The sequence below is a fragment of the Egretta garzetta genome, unplaced genomic scaffold (genome assembly GCF_000687185.1).
Source record: "Egretta garzetta isolate BGI_Z169 unplaced genomic scaffold, ASM68718v1 scaffold228, whole genome shotgun sequence".
Lineage (NCBI taxonomy): Eukaryota > Metazoa > Chordata > Aves > Pelecaniformes > Ardeidae > Egretta > Egretta garzetta.
In genome coordinates, this window is record NW_009260758.1 from 4,407,721 (window position 1) to 4,419,300 (window position 11,580).

Here is an 11,580-nt window from a genome sequence, read left to right on the forward strand (position 1 = left end):
TTAAGCATTATAAAACTAGCTGATTATACAACACCATCCTGGTACTCGCACGTGTCTTCAAATGCTCCTAGCACCCCTAACATGCATCCCAGATTAGATAATCTCAGTTTTGTAACTGGTCTCCCCTGCGAGACAAGACCTCCCCTTCCTATGCCTGGTCACCTAAAGCCTTTAAAAAGCACCTCAAAGGCACCCAGTTACAGGAGATCTCTTAACAGGGAGATATTACCTTCTTAGAAGCATGCCGGTGTCGGAAGAGACCTTTTCTCCAGTGGCCCTGGCCACCATGCCCCAGGAGCCCCAGCAGACAGACTTCCAGCTGGTGCGAGTCAAGAGCACATGGTACCGGATCAAGAAAGGAGAAGCCCTTTCTGATGGCGAGGACAAGATAACTCTCTCTGAAGCAAAAATGTAAGTATAGGAGCCCACGTTGCTCATTGGCGGCTGTGCTGGACGGCTCTGGCTGGCCAAACTGCGTGGTCTCCCCGGTGGGATTCATTTCAGATGGAAAATCCATCTTGTGTACTGTTGTGGCTTAAACCCACCATTACACGTACAACCATGTGAAAGTGGGCTTCAAAACGCGTGCAGCATGGCAGCACAGGTATTTGCTGTTCTCCTTGGCATGACTTGGCTAAGTTACAGAGGGAATTTTAACAACAGCCTCAACTTTTGTGGATGATAAGTTTCTTTAAACTTTTGAAAAGCTTACGGGGGGACTTTCACTGTTGTGGCTTAAACCCACCATTACACATACAACCATGTGAAAGTGGGCTTCAAAACGCATGCAGTATGGCAGCACAGGTATTTGCTGTTCTCCTTGGCATGACTTGGCTAAGTTACAGAGGGAATTTTAACAACAGCCTCAACTTTTGTGGATGATAAGTTTCTTTAAACTTTTGAAAAGCTTACGGGGGGACTTTTGAATGCTGCACTTGGGCTTTTTTTTCCTCTGCATGTACATGAAATCTTTGTGTACAAAAGCTCATGCGCAAGCATTGGAGAAGGATGCATTTATGGAGATGGTTGCAGATAAATTAAATGCCTAGATGGGAAAAATAAACACAGTAGGTCACTGACAGGAGCAAAAACCACAACACATCTCCCGAACTGTAGAAGTCTGCTTCAGACAGAGGAGAGAGACAAATTTCCCCCAGGGATACATACAGCTCTTTGCTGATATTACACCTCTCCAGTTAATTATCCTTTAATTACAGGATACTCCTTTTCATGAGCACATGAAGGTTGTGATGCAGTTCTTCCTTAATGAGGCTATGTTTTGCATGTCCAAAGTTTTCTAGCATTTGCCATACTCAGGTTTGAATGTCACAAGTCTAACCCTTTTCCCAGGTGGGTCAGCGGGATCTTCACCCGTGCTGAGAGCGGGCAGTGGCTGCAGGGGAGCATTGCTCAGCAGAGCTGCAGTAGATAGAACAGGCCTTGAGCAGACCCAAAGGCAATCTGCTGGACCTCGTTCAATAGAAGGGTGAGCCTAGGGCCCAGAGCACACCCAGAAAAATCCTCAGGTGCCATATGCTTCAACAAGGCTATGTTCAGCCTCAAATTCACTACTATTTTTGTGCAGCAGAGGGGTTGCAGTGGGTGCTAGTTGTGCCGTCCGGCACCCAAAGCTGATTCTACCAACTAACACTCAAAGCCATCCTGTCTCTTAGAAGGGTCACATGCCAGGGATGGATGCGCATGCAGTTAAGGTACAGCTGTAAGGTATATATTCAGTGCATTAAAATGTACATGATGATGCTTTCTGTAGTATTGTATTTTAAAAGCCCAGAGGAAATTTTCTGGAAGGTATATATATCCTCACTGGTTTTCTTTAACACTTAAAAATGTTAAGGATAGACTTAGAGACTTAGTTTGGTAAAGAAAGCAGAGAAGCATCTAAGTAGACCTATAAGAGGAGTGAGCCATCTGCTCATTCAAGAAACAAAGGTTCACGGAAACTTTCAATTTTTACCCGACAGCAGCTCAAGAAGAGGTCTTACCTAAAATACATTTTGCAGTTTCCTTCTGTCTTTTTTTTGTTGTTGTTGTTCCTTTCTTGATCCCCAACAAACTAAAAAAGCCACTTGTTTTTCCCCTGGCTCCCCCTGCCCCACAGAATTAATAACTGGGTCGCAGGGCTGTGTTCTTCACTGTTTTAGATAGATACTTCATGCCGGCTTTGTAGGCTTTTATTTAGCCTTTAAAACTGCAGTATGGAAATCTTTCCTAACTCTCAAATCATTTTCTTTTACTACCTGGGAGCAGTTCCTATTTCTATCATACCTGTTTCGGGGTAAAGAGATCCACCGTTTCATCTGGGGCATTGTAGAGACACTCTTTTGTATGGAGGTGCGTGGCTGTGTGTAGATAGACAGGAATAAATCAACTCACCACCCAGATATAGCGGGCAGAGGAAGTTTCCTCTGCAAATACTTTGGAAAATTTTGGCAATGTCTTCCCCACGCCCTTTGGGGAAGCTGAAATGATTGGTCTGGGGTTTTCTGCTGGGGTTTTCAACTTTCAGCATGAATAACGTGCTCCAGCCCTTCTTGCTCTTTTTTAAAACGTTACTGTGTAGAAGTTCAGCCGCTTGACTGTTCACTAGGATGTGGGATGGTTTCTCTGGTGCCAAAGCAGTTGAACCCTGACACCCAGGAGAGCTGTCCCACCCACGCAGCCCCACACTTTTGCGGTGCACGGGGCAGGAGACTCCACATCCCCCACCTTCCAGCTCCGTCCTTAAACTAGTTCAGACACGCAAAGTACAAAAGAGCAATATAGTGATTTCAAACCATGTTTTCTGATCCTTGCCAGAGGTGAATGCATCTCCGACGGTGGAATTTCCTGGACAATTGAAGCTCCCATCTATTTTTGCTACAAAGTGGTAGAAACATACAATATTCTGGATCCCTCTAACACTACTCTGCTCTGGGGTCACATTACCGACCCCCAGCAACTAGAGCTAGCCACTAGCAGCAAAAGGAAGCTGAGGCGCTTTATTGTCATAGATGAAGTCGTTGACGAACTTTATGGCTCCAAAGTCAGAGAATACTTTGAAGAGAACAACGTTCAGCACAAAATCCTCGCCCTGCCTACCACCGAAGAAACAAAATCCATGGACCTGGTCTTGAACATCTTGCAAGAAGTCCAGAACTTCAGCATTGACAGGCGAACCGAGCCCATCATCGCCATCGGAGGAGGCGTCTGCCTGGACATCGTAGGACTAGCCGCCTCGCTCTACAGAAGACGTACCCCTTACATTCGGGTCCCAACAACACTCCTCTCTTATGTTGATGCCAGCGTGGGGGCAAAGAATGGGGTGAATTTCCTGCAGTGTAAGAATAAGCTCGGGGGCTACACCCCCCCGGTTGCCAGTTTCCTGGACAGATCCTTCATTCAGAGCATTCCTCGACGACACATCTCCAACGGCCTTGGTGAAATTTTAAAGGTAAGAACTTCTGCAACCGCAGTTTTCAAACCTGAGATATTGTCTGTCCATCAGCATCCATAGCAATGTATAAACTGCCTTATAGAAACAAAGGTGGGCCACCAAGGCTGCATGGGGACTTTTAACTCTCATTGAGCCTGTATATATTTTTACAGCTGCTAAACTTGTTAGAACATCCCTTACGCGCAATGGCTCACACTAACCCTGCAGAGTAAACTCCAAAACTCAAGGCCAGAGGTAGACATGGCCAAACCAGGGAAGAAAGCATCTTCCCATTGAGGCTGATCCATAGCACTCTCAAATGAACTACTGGCAGAGAGTTTGAGGCTCATTATTACCAGGGATTAATCACCTGCAAGATCATTTGCACCTACCTCATGGGCTATGTTGAGTGTGGTCAATCAATCTCCTGCGAGACAAATTCTACTTCTAAAATTACCTGGCACATGCACAGTAAGTGGTTTTATGCCTGAAGAGCTTTGAAAACTTTTGATAAATCAGTGTTCAAGCTATTAAAGTTTATTAGAGATGAGTTCATCAGCAGCATTTTTCAGTGCTTGCACAGTGGGAAGTCCCCAGGATAGCTGGGGGTTTCTGGCAGGCAGCGGGAAACCTGGAGGTCACCATCCCCTGCTGCAGAAGTGGGCTAACACCTGAGTCAGGGAGTGAAAAAATATGTACTTGTAACAACGAAACCGCTTCTGAACCCTCATTTCCCCATATTGCAGCACTTTCCCACCTTCCCCTGCCCAAAGAGCAATCCCAAGGATTAGACGAGAGTTATCCTGGGGACATTCACCACCCAGTCCCCGTCCTGGGAATGGCTACTGTTCAGCTGAGGCAGTCTTGAGCTTCCTGCCAGCCACACAAGTAGCCAAAGCTCATTACAAATGGTCCGCTGGGCAATTGGAGCACGTAGCAAACTCACAGAATGGTCAGAGCTGCCCAGTAGCAAGGGAACTTGCCCACCAGTGCTCCCATCATCTCTCTCTGCCATTTTACTAAGTGTGCAGGTATTTCTTTGCTAGTGTATAACATGATATTATAGTCCAGTTGACTGAGACATGCAAGTTTTCAACAGCACATACAAGGACCACATAATTATCTTTAATTACCTCTGCTGTTCTTCATCCTAGATGGCACTCATGAAACACAAAGGGCTGTTTGATCTGCTCAAGACCCATGGGAAATACCTGCTGGACACCAAGTTCCAGTCCTACAGCGGCTCTGCCGACCGTGGGGATGCTGCACTGCAGACCACCAGGATTGCCATTGAAACCATGCTGGAAGAGCTGGCTCCCAACCTTTGGGAAGATGACCTGGACAGACTGGTTGATTTTGGTCACCTTATAAGCCCAGAGCTGGAAATGGTGAGTGACAGACTGTATATTGCAACATCCCTTTAGAAAAAAAAAAAAAAAAAAAAAAAAAAAAAATGTTTTCAATCTGCAGCATGAAAACTTTGTGCAAAAGGAGCTGAGCTAAACTCCAGATTTGCACGTTACCTCAGATCAGCCAATGCACCAAGCCTGGTCCTGCTGGATAAATTAGAGACCCCCTTTCCCAGCCCTGTTTCCTATTCAGACCGCAGGCCAGTTACGGCTTCCTACCAGGCACTTACCAGAGCACGAAGATGACCAGATCTCAGTGAGGCCACTAGAAATGGCATGAGCTGTAACAGTGCAAAGGCACAGAGACCATAGCCTGTGCTACTGGGGAGCAATAGCCACTGAGGAATGAGGCGGGAGAGGACTAGACCCCCTGCAAGGTTCAGAGCTCTTCCCTCCATCCCATGGTGCTCTTCATCAGTGGTTTGAATGGGAGGAGAATTAGATCCTGGATTGCTATGGGAGATTTTACATGCAGTTAATGGTGTGTAAAACAGATCATCCACCGCTACCCATAAATCCCAAGACGCTAACATCCAGCAAATCTGTATTTCTACTGCTGCGAGTCAAACATCAATTTTCAGGAGTACTTTTAGAAGAAAACTACTTATTTACTATTTGTCAACCCAAACCTTTTCTCTCCCCCTGCCTTTGCTCCATTTCAGAGGGTTTTGCCATCGCTGATGCACGGAGAGGCTGTGAACATCGACATGGCGTTCATGACCTACGTCGCCCACGTGCGGGGGCTCATCACCACCGAGGAGAAGGAGCAGATCATCCAGTGCATGAGGGGCCTGGAGCTGCCGGTCTGGCACAGCGGCTGCAGCTGGCCCCTCATCAAGAGAGCCCTGATGGAGCGCCTGAAACACAGCGGGGGGCCGCCCCGCATGCCTCTCCCCACCGGCCTGGGCGTAGCAGGTACGGCAGGGGGGGGGGGGCGGGGGCCTGCCGGTCTGGCACAGCGGCTGCAGCTGGCCCCTCATCAAGAGAGCCCTGATGGAGCGCCTGAAACACAGCGGGGGGCCGCCCCGCATGCCTCTCCCCACCGGCCTGGGCGTAGCAGGTACGGCAGGGGGGGGGGGGCGGGGGCCTGCCGGTCTGGCACAGCGGCTGCAGCTGGCCCCTCATCAAGAGAGCCCTGATGGAGCGCCTGAAACACAGCGGGGGGCCGCCCCGCATGCCTCTCCCCACCGGCCTGGGCGTAGCAGGTACGGCAGGGGGGGGGGGGCGGGGGCCTGCCGGTCTGGCACAGCGGCTGCAGCTGGCCCCTCATCAAGAGAGCCCTGATGGAGCGCCTGAAACACAGCGGGGGGCCGCCCCGCATGCCTCTCCCCACCGGCCTGGGCGTAGCAGGTACGGCAGGGGGGGGGGGGCGGGGGCCTGCCGGTCTGGCACAGCGGCTGCAGCTGGCCCCTCATCAAGAGAGCCCTGATGGAGCGCCTGAAACACAGCGGGGGGCCGCCCCGCATGCCTCTCCCCACCGGCCTGGGCGTAGCAGGTACGGCAGGGGGGGGGGGGCGGGGGCCTGCCGGTCTGGCACAGCGGCTGCAGCTGGCCCCTCATCAAGAGAGCCCTGATGGAGCGCCTGAAACACAGCGGGGGGCCGCCCCGCATGCCTCTCCCCACCGGCCTGGGCGTAGCAGGTACGGCAGGGGGGGGGGGGCGGGGGCCTGCCGGTCTGGCACAGCGGCTGCAGCTGGCCCCTCATCAAGAGAGCCCTGATGGAGCGCCTGAAACACAGCGGGGGGCCGCCCCGCATGCCTCTCCCCACCGGCCTGGGCGTAGCAGGTACGGCAGCGAGGGACGGCTGGGAGCCCCAGGGGCGGGAGCCTGGGGGGCGGTGGGCATCCCGGCACACCGATGTGCTGGAAAACGTGCCCTGCAGTTGCACGCTTCTGGTTTTGCTTGTGCTTGTCTTAACATCTCAATAAAGCCATTGAGAGGCAGGATCCTTCTCTTGTGTGTAACCACCAGAACTCAGTTAAGGACTGAGGTCTAATTAATTGTGTTATGATTGACCAATTCGCTTTGTAAACCTGTTTGCAAACCGATAGTCTCAACGCCGTGCTCTAGCAGACAAGCCAACAATGTCATAAGGGCAAAACGATTCCCGTGATATACTCAAAAATATTTGTTAAATTATCCTTTGCGAAAGGAATTGAACGTGTTACTGTGCCTAGAACTAATACGTGAAAACTAAATAGTGTCTGTTCGATATCTGGGATGAGACACTCTTACTTATAAGATTTAAAAAAGAAAAAAAACCCAAACCAAAACCCTAGCATAGAACAATGTTGTGATCTCTTGCATCAGTATGTATCCAGACTATTTCCCTGAAGCTCAGTCCGTACACGCTCGCAAGAAAACAGACTCTCATAAACTGTTCGGAGGAGCTACTCTCCCCCCTAGTGAGATATCGTATGCAAGCAGGAAAAGCTGCTCTGGATGTCCAACTAACTACAAGTCTTGTTTTACAGAGATATTCAACGACACTAGTGAAGAGACCCTGGAAAGAGCGTACAAGCTGTGGGTCAGGGACTGCAAGACGATGCTGGAAGAAGAGCCTGCTGCTCTCTGAGAGCTGCGAGCCCAGGCCGACAGCCCTGCCCCATGCGTGGAGCTCTTCCACATGGTAAATTAGTGGGCAGGACTGCATTTTAAACAAGATAGATACAGCAGCACCTGTGAAACCACGTACACCTGAGAGCTGCGTGGAACGAGACGATTATTGGCATCTGACCTGATTTACCTCTTTCGGCTGCTCTGTTTGAAAGGGAACCCATTAGACCCGCGTAGTGCTCCAGAAGCCATCGCTCAGAAGTGAAACCACCAAGCGCCCGTAGCATAGCTCGTAGCAAGCTGTCTCCTTTGGGGGAAAGTGAGTGGCATTTACTCACCCGTTTGGTTAATCCAACCTGGGGGCTGCCACAGCCTTGCACAGCGCTGTCCCACCGCTGCTTCTTGCTGGGTCCCTGCAGTCAGGAGGCTCATAGCCCATGTAAAAGAAGCGGGGTATCTTGACGGCACCACGCAAAATCTCCATGTGATATAGAATATTTGAAGTGGGTTATCATCTCCCTCACTGGTTTTGGCATTCTGAGTTCTTTTCTCAGCTCATTCAAAGCAGCAGAAAAAGAAACTCAGCTGCCAGCCTTTGCTCCCAGCGTCAGGGAGCGATGCGCCCCCATTGCAGGCACCGTCACGCAGCCACAGATCAGCAGGTATCGCTGCGGTGAAGCACGACCGGAGCTGTATCTTGCCAGCATGGCATTCCCATGCCTTGCGACTCTTAGGTATGGAGGACATGCTGGCAAGGCTCACCTTGCTGCCCACACGTATAGCGGTGCCTTTACCGTGTAACCCCTGCCAGCCACTGGTGTGACAAATGCGGTACCTTCTGCGTCAGCGTTGCCTACCAACAAAGTTGAGCTCCAGGCTACAGCACAGGACCCCCCCGGTGTCCCCACAGCGCCTCTGCCCCAGGGCCTCCCCATACCTGGCTGGGCCAGGGCTCCTTCCCCACCGCCGTGCTTTCCAGTTAGGTACGGTCAACTGGGAAAAATCAAGAAAAATTGGGGGACTCCAAGCGAGTTTATCTTCTTCAAGCAGCCCCAGTGTCACGTCTCAGGATCCTGGCAGGCTCAGAGCAGATTATATATCAGATGCTGACTGTGAAAAATGCACAGGCATCATCCTTCTCCCTGGAGGCTGAATCAAAGGAATCACAATCAACAAACAGCCTTGGAATTACTTACGGCATTATTTTACTTTTTTTTTTTTCTTTATGTCATACCAGTTTGTGCTGATCTGCTGGCTTCTGTCTTGCTGAAGTAATAAAAGCTATTAAAACCAGAAAACTTTTAAAAGAATGATTTCATTGCTGCACGCAGTGCGTGCCTGTGTACGTTTGCACGTGCTCAGGAGACAGAAAGACACTGGAGGTGTGAGGAACAGAGCTGATATAATAAATCCCTTTTCCTCTTCAGCCTGGAGAAGATGTGCCTAAAAACACACAAAAGGGTTTCCCTGGCCCTCTCCCGGAGCCACGCGGTTCTCTAGCCTCAGGGTGGGGTTTCAGGCAGACCCCTCGCAGGGCCCCTGCAGCAAGCAGCACATCCTCACAGCCACATCTTCCCACAGAAATAATCCCCCTAACGCCCCGAGTCACATAAGCCTGCGGCCGAGGGTATCAATGAGATTTTGTCCTTTCTCCAGGCTGTCAAACACAGGTTTGTTCAGCTGGTTTGCGACAGCATCCGCCGAGCGGGGACAGCATCGCTCCAGCTCGCAGGGAAGCCGTCCGCACATTCAGCCATCCGCTGGAACAGAAAGGGACAGTGCATCGCGAGACGAGGTGAGGGTCTGAACATTTTAGGGGCATGGGAGAGCCCCAAGGAAAGCGGTGCTGAAGGACAACGTGCCGAGAGGGGCTTGTTCAGCCTGAGGGAACCTCATCAACTCGTACAAATATCTTAAAGGGGGATGTCATGAGGACAGAGCCAGACTCTTTGTAGTGGTGCCCAGCGACAGGACAAGGGGCAATGGGCACAAAGTGAAACGTAAGAGGTTTCAGTTGAATGTGAGGAAAAACTTCTTTGCTCTGAGGGTGCCGGAGCACTGGCACAGGCTGCCCAGGGGGGTTGTGGAGTCTCCTTCTCTGGAGATATTCAAAGCCCACCTGGATGATGTCCTGCGTAACATGCTCTAGGAGAACCTGCTTTAGCAGGGGGGGTTGGACTGGGTGATCTCCTGAGGTCCCTTCCTACCCTTGCCCTTCTGTGATTCTGTGAGAGCCTCTGGGAGGGGAGGTGTGTGTGGTCTCTGCCCCGCCTGGAGCTGCCAGATCTGCCCTGTAAGCTCTGGTGCTCCTCTCCCAGAGTTTAAGGTGATCACCTGGCTCATGACCAGTTTTCCTCCTCTTCAGGAGCTGGAGGGGCCATTTTGCACATCAGATAATTTAGAAATGAATGGAGCGCAGGATTACCAGCTGCCCACCAGTCAGCGTCCTTCAGTGCAGGACCCCTACTCCCACCTACCTACGGAGAAGGGCTACAAGGCAAACATCAACTTGAGCCGCTCATTTTAAACCTCTGGGGAGGGACCCTCAGGAGCCCAAAGGCATTTAAGCACTCCAGTCCCCCGGAAAGCCGCACAGCAGCTTAGCAGGGCCCAGCCAAGCCGAACCCAGCAGAGTCACAAAACCCCATTAAGAGCCCAGCACCGGAGGCGGACGTGCTATCGGCGGCAGCGGCGCGGCTGCGGGTCACCTGCCAGCCGTTCCCACGCGTTGGCTTCGCCGCCGTCTCCAGGAGCCGGGGGGTGTGTAACAACATATCAAAGGAGCCGGAGCACAATTAAGACTGAAAAGTGAACACATGATTATTATTTTTTACCCTCCCCGCTGCCATGGGTGACAGAATACAATCAACCCCTGACATGCTTGGTTGCTTAGTAGCAGACAGGCGCATTTTTAATTATATACTAAAATATGCTAAAGAACATAAAACGGCTGCGTGACTAATACGTGTATATCAAGAAAGGCACATGACAGCAGCTAAATTGCCTCAGTGTCTGATAGAGTGCCTCTGCCAGGCTTGTCAGCAAAAGATCAAGGGAAGGAGGTGGGAAGTATTATTAATAAAACAGTGACTTTTTAAAATACACCTCATTGTTTGCAGTGCTTTTTTTTTTTTTTAACGTCTAGCATTAATTTAATTCTTTTCCATTTATGCAGCTTTGATTTAATTCCTGCTTTTTAAAAGGAACTATTAACATTAGGCCTAAAATCTCTGCTTATTTTCTTGTTACCTTCGCCGACATATTACTCCAAAGAGAAAAGTGGAAAACCATACGGGACCCAGCTGGGTTATCTGCAGTGCAAGATCTTCACGGGTTTGTTCGAACAAAGTGACTTTAGTGGTCAGAGAAAGAGAAATTATTTTCATAGAATCATAGAATGTTTTAGGTTGGAAGGCACCCCTAGAGGTCACGGCACCCCAACCCCCCATGGGGAGCAGGGACACCTTTAACCAGATCAGGTTGCTCACAGCCTGGTCCAACCTGGCCTTGGATGTTCACGGTGTGATTTTTACAAGTACATTAAAAGACCCATCGATATTTAGATGCTTTACATGCCGTGCTCATCCTACTGACCGCAGGAGCAGTCACATGGACAAATGGACAACAATTAACATAGAGGTCTGTCGCAAGAACCATCCTTTCCCTCTACGACCACAGAGCACAACGGTGTCTCCGTCCTGGTGACCCCAGCCCAGGGTAAAAGAGTGGCAGGACGAGGGGCTGGGAGCTGCCTTCTCTCCGTGGAATCACAAATGAGAGCATCCAACCACGTTTAGCATTGCCGGCGCTCGACAGAAGCTTTTTCGCTCCTTTACGATCCAGGTAAGAACATTGTTAAAACCGGAGGATTTGCACTGAAACTGCAGCTCCAGGCCTGAGTGGAGATGGCAGCCTCGGCACATGCCCAAGAACAGAGCTGCTCTCAAAAACTTAGTTAAAACCAGAGCCATTTCAGGTAAGGGTGCACTTCGGATCATAGGCAAAGACACTGAGCAGGGCACATGTATTTAACCCGCAAGCCAGCATCCCGTTAAACCTTATTGGGTTTTAATGTCAGGCACGCTTTTTCAAGCCATTCCCCTGCAATTGTAAACAAGTGCATTTCAAAGGAGCTGCAGAAGCAGAGGTTGTGACCACCGTTCAGAGCCAGGACTAGCCTCA

General features: G+C 50.4%; 1 protein-coding gene across 1 annotated transcript; it reads left to right on the top strand.

Annotated features, from left to right (window-relative positions):
• Nucleotides 1-241: 241 nt before the first annotated feature.
• LOC104132682 (2-epi-5-epi-valiolone synthase) lies at nucleotides 242-7,417 on the top strand. The gene is made up of 5 exons (XM_035901410.1): nucleotides 242-411; nucleotides 2,752-3,451; nucleotides 4,588-4,821; nucleotides 5,505-5,757; nucleotides 7,317-7,417. Exons 1-5 carry the CDS (start codon nucleotides 242-244, stop codon nucleotides 7,415-7,417), a joined length of 1,458 nt encoding a protein of 485 aa, XP_035757303.1.
• The last annotated feature ends 4,163 nt before the right edge of the window (nucleotides 7,418-11,580 follow it).

Coding starts and splice junctions, on each gene's coding strand:
- LOC104132682 (XM_035901410.1), top strand. CDS start 242: ATGCCGGTGTCGGAAGAGACCTTTTCTCCAGTGGCCCTGGCCACCATG. Junction 4,822..5,504: donor TAAGCCCAGAGCTGGAAATG/GTGAGTGACAGA, acceptor GCTCCATTTCAG/AGGGTTTTGCCATCGCTGAT. Junction 5,758..7,316: donor CACCGGCCTGGGCGTAGCAG/GTACGGCAGGGG, acceptor CTTGTTTTACAG/AGATATTCAACGACACTAGT.